Consider the following 4,109-nt stretch of genomic DNA (forward strand, 5'->3'; position numbering starts at 1 on the left):
ACTTATATGAAATTTGTAATAAGTTGATTTTCTTATGGTAAGAATGCAAGAACCATATAGATTTGATCTTAGATCAAGAAACTTTTTGACTGGTGTGGGGCTCCTATCCAAGTTTGAAACTTGTAAGGTTAATTAGTCAAATGGCAAGATATTGCTTCACTCACAAGATTGGTACCATAACCTTATTTAGCCTCCGTTTGGGAAGTGGGTTGACTTTTTGGCTTTTTGGCTTTTTTGGCTATTTTAACCTGGGCTAAAAAGCTTGGTTTGGGAAGGACTTTTTGGCTTTTTAGCTTTTTTGACTTTTTTTGTGAGAGAAGAATGTAATGATTATAGGTTGGATGTGATGTTTTGTTTGTTATGGCTAAAATAGCCTATTTTGTTTTTTGTGGCTAAAATAGCGAAAAAAACCTGAAAAAGCCCTTGCCAAACACATCCAACCAATAAACTTGAAGTTTTTTCTTCTTCTTTAAGATTCCCCCTTAATTATTTTCCTTTTTTTTTTTTTTTTTTTGTTCTATTTGGTAGATTGTAAGAAACATATTTTAGCCAACGTTCTTTGTAGAAGTTTAGGGCATGATTTGATTGTTCTTGGAACCACAAAATTTTTTAAATTATACAATTTAAACAATTCTCAACTTATATGAAACGTGTGATTCATCACATCATGCTTTTGCTCTAGTACTTAGATTAGTACATTCTATACAACTTTAATGAATAATGAATACCATCATAAATATAAATCGATTGAGGTTGAATTGTCTTCAACTCTGGATCGTTTCAAATTGTTTTGTTCTTTTTTAAAATAACATTGCATCTCAATGAAATTATTTATTGCTTATTTAAAATTATTTTAGAGTTTTTAGAGAATACAAAATATAGAGGTTGCGTACAGTGGCGAAGCCAGGAATTTAACATAGGGGGGCACCCATTAATTAGAATCTTACATTTTTTCTTCCCCAATCAATAACAATAACATAATAATAATTTTTCGAACTAATGTTAAACATTAAAAATTAATATCCATTACAAAAAATTTAAAATTTTAAACTTTTACAATTGACCACGATGAGTTTTCATCTTTTGAAATCTTTCCATAATAGTATCATTGTCAATGCCATCAAAAATATCTCTCTCAATGTAGACAATCAAGCTATCATTCATCCATTCATCACCTATTCAATTCCGCAACCGGTTCTTCACAATATTCATAGCTGAAAATACCCTCTCAACAGTAGCAGTTGCAACAGGTAAGATTAATGCTAAAGTCAAGAGCAAATACACCAATGGATATACTTTGTCTCTTCCAGTCTCTACCATTTTCTTAGCAAGATCGGCAATTTCATTCAACATTGAGAACTCACTACTGGATAGCATGTCGATAATATATGTATCAAGTTGATCATTAAGTACCATGAGCTCCACTGAAGAAAATTCTTTGGGATAAAATTCAGCAAGATGAATTAACTTTTTCCTGTCAAAACTAGAAAAATAGTTAGATGGATTCAAACATGCCACACAAAGTAACAACTCAGTGTTCGACTCAGTGAAACGAGCATTTAGTTCTTGAATTAGCATATCAAAATCTCTTATTTTAACATAAATAATAACAAATAAAAAAAATTTACAAATCAAAATTTAACAAATAATTATAAATTAATACTCATAATTTTTATTTAAAAGTTAAAAAAAATAATAAAGTTACCTGTAAACAATGAAGAGAAGATACCAAGGTTGTAGTGTGGTCCCAAATCTGTGTTGTGTGATCCTAATTTGGTGAATCGCGAGTTGGTAAATTATAAAATAACAAAGGGAGACAAAGAAAATATGAAGATACTTCACGAGTACTGTGAATAAATAAAAAAATAAAGAATTTCATACACTTATAAGGTTTTAGAGTTTTAACTTTGTTGTAATTGGAATTGTATGTACTCACCTAAAAAAAAGTTATGTATCAATATTTGATTAGGATTGGGATTCCCAAAAAATAAATAAATAAATAAAAATACAAGGGTGGGTGCTGTGCTAGCGTGTGGTGTGTGTGTGTGTGTCAGTGGGCTAATATGTTTGAATGTGTGTTGGAAAGTAAAAGGCAGAACCCATTTTAAATTTTAAAAAAAAAAAAAATCCAAAAGTCAGAGGGGGCACGTGACCCCCCTGAGCCCAAGCTGTCTCCGCCCCTGGTTGCGTGTGAATTTGGATTGATGAGATTTGAGTGAAAACTTAATAAATTCAAATATGCCTATCTACATGGCGATTTTTTACCAGTTTAATTTAAATATACACAGGTTTATTGAGGTAGGAATTTAGCTAAATTTATTTGACTGGATTGAACTATTTGAAAATCAAATTATACCCCATATTTAACTGAATTTTAATCAAGGTATCATTTTCTTAATAATTTGAATTTTCATGTAGAAAAAATTTAATAGGTGAAGTTTGGAGATTTCTTTTTAGTATTTTAAATGCAATATGTATCTTAATTCCATGGTGAGGGTTTTTAATTTGAATTCCATATTTGTTGCATATTATGGTTTGGGATCCACCAAATTTCTTAATAGACTAGTCAAATATAGGATAATAATTATTACTCACTTTTATTGTATGCTCTAGAAATTGTAGTGTTTACTTTCTTACCATATTTATATGTTTGTAAACAAATAATGTTTGAGAAATGTTTATCAAATTGTTAAAATTATTATTGAAAGCAATTATAGCAGAAGAAAAATTAAATAGATTTACCATAATATTAATTGAGAAGGATATTAAAAAAATATATAAAAATTAATTTTACATCTTAACAAGTAAACAAATAAATTTGAAGTAAAATATAAAGTAAAAGAATAAAAGTTATAATGTTCAAATTTATAAATGGCCTATTTACAATTTTCATCTTTCGCCACTAATATGCTTGAGTTGCTTTTGAGAAGCACAACAGCTATGTGGTAGTGCTTCCTCTTTTTACCTCCACAGTAGTGAGTAGTACCCCCTCCTCCTATGTAGATTGGTCACGCTTTGAATGAGTGCCAAATGTTATAAATGGCTTTTTCTCTAGTAAGTTATCCAACTAGATAGGGGTTATTGGGTTCATTGGATTATTTTGGGTTCATTTTAATAAGTAAAATTATTCATTGTGTTTGGTTTAAATTTTTTAGATTAAGTTTTTTAAAAATTGAATCTTTTGGTTTTCTTATTTTTTTATTTTTAGTGAATATTTTTAAAATTTTAAACATTTTTTTTTTTACTTTTTTAGATGCACATTACATAGATGTATCTAAAAAGTAAAAAATTTGTGAAAAAATATTTTAAAAAATTAATAAATACATAAAAATACAAAAAATGTACTGAATTGTTGTATTTTTTTTTTGTATTTTTGGTATTTAGTGAATTTTTAAAAGATTTTTTTTACAATTTTTTTACTTTTTAGGTGTATTTATGTTAGGTGTGTCTAAAAAGTCAAAAAAATTGCTTAAAATATTAAAAAAATTCAGTAAAAACAAAAAAACACGGAAAATAAGAAAGTAAAATTTTCTGAAAAGTGTTTTTGGAAAAATGGAACCAAGCAAGCTAATTTTCTTAGGTCTGTTGAGAAGATAATATAAAAAATTAAGTTGATTAAGTAAATATTTGTCTTAGTCAACTTATTTTTTTATGTGTATTTTTCTCGATGAACATTACGAAATAAATAGTTCAAATTATTCAAATAGATTTCAGATGAGCCTTTGTACGTGAGAGTTGTTTGGTAAATGTTGTACACGGACAAAGCATCAGATACCTTCGTAAGCAAAAAAAAATGAAAAAATAACGTTAATAATAATATAGAAATGTGAATATAGAATGTAAAAATAAGAGAACTATATGGTAGCAATCGAAGATTTTTTTGGATGGATAAGTCATAAATTAAAGACAAAGAATGTACACATTTACAAGGGGCATGCCCCAGGTAATACAATAAATCTAACACTACCCCCAAAGAGGGGGAAGCATAAACCAAGATAAAACGTAATATAACAAACCCCGCATATACCAGGAACCAAAATAAACTCACAAGTAAAGTCCAAAATTGCCCATATATCCTTTTTGTCCCCAAATAACCCCTATCATCAAAG

General features: G+C 28.4%; 1 protein-coding gene across 1 annotated transcript; it reads right to left on the reverse strand.

Annotated features, from left to right (window-relative positions):
• Nucleotides 1–1,179: 1,179 nt before the first annotated feature.
• LOC145802273 (uncharacterized) lies at nt 1,180–1,578 on the reverse strand. The gene has a single exon (XM_082894958.1). The coding sequence runs from the start codon at nt 1,576–1,578 to the stop codon at nt 1,180–1,182; it is 399 nt and encodes a 132-aa protein (XP_082751084.1).
• Between the last annotated feature and the right edge of the window lie 2,531 nt (nt 1,579–4,109).

Source organism: Camellia sinensis, chromosome 11, assembly GCF_055761805.1.
Source record: "Camellia sinensis isolate YWXY chromosome 11, ASM5576180v1, whole genome shotgun sequence".
Classification (NCBI taxonomy): Eukaryota; Viridiplantae; Streptophyta; class Magnoliopsida; order Ericales; family Theaceae; genus Camellia; species Camellia sinensis.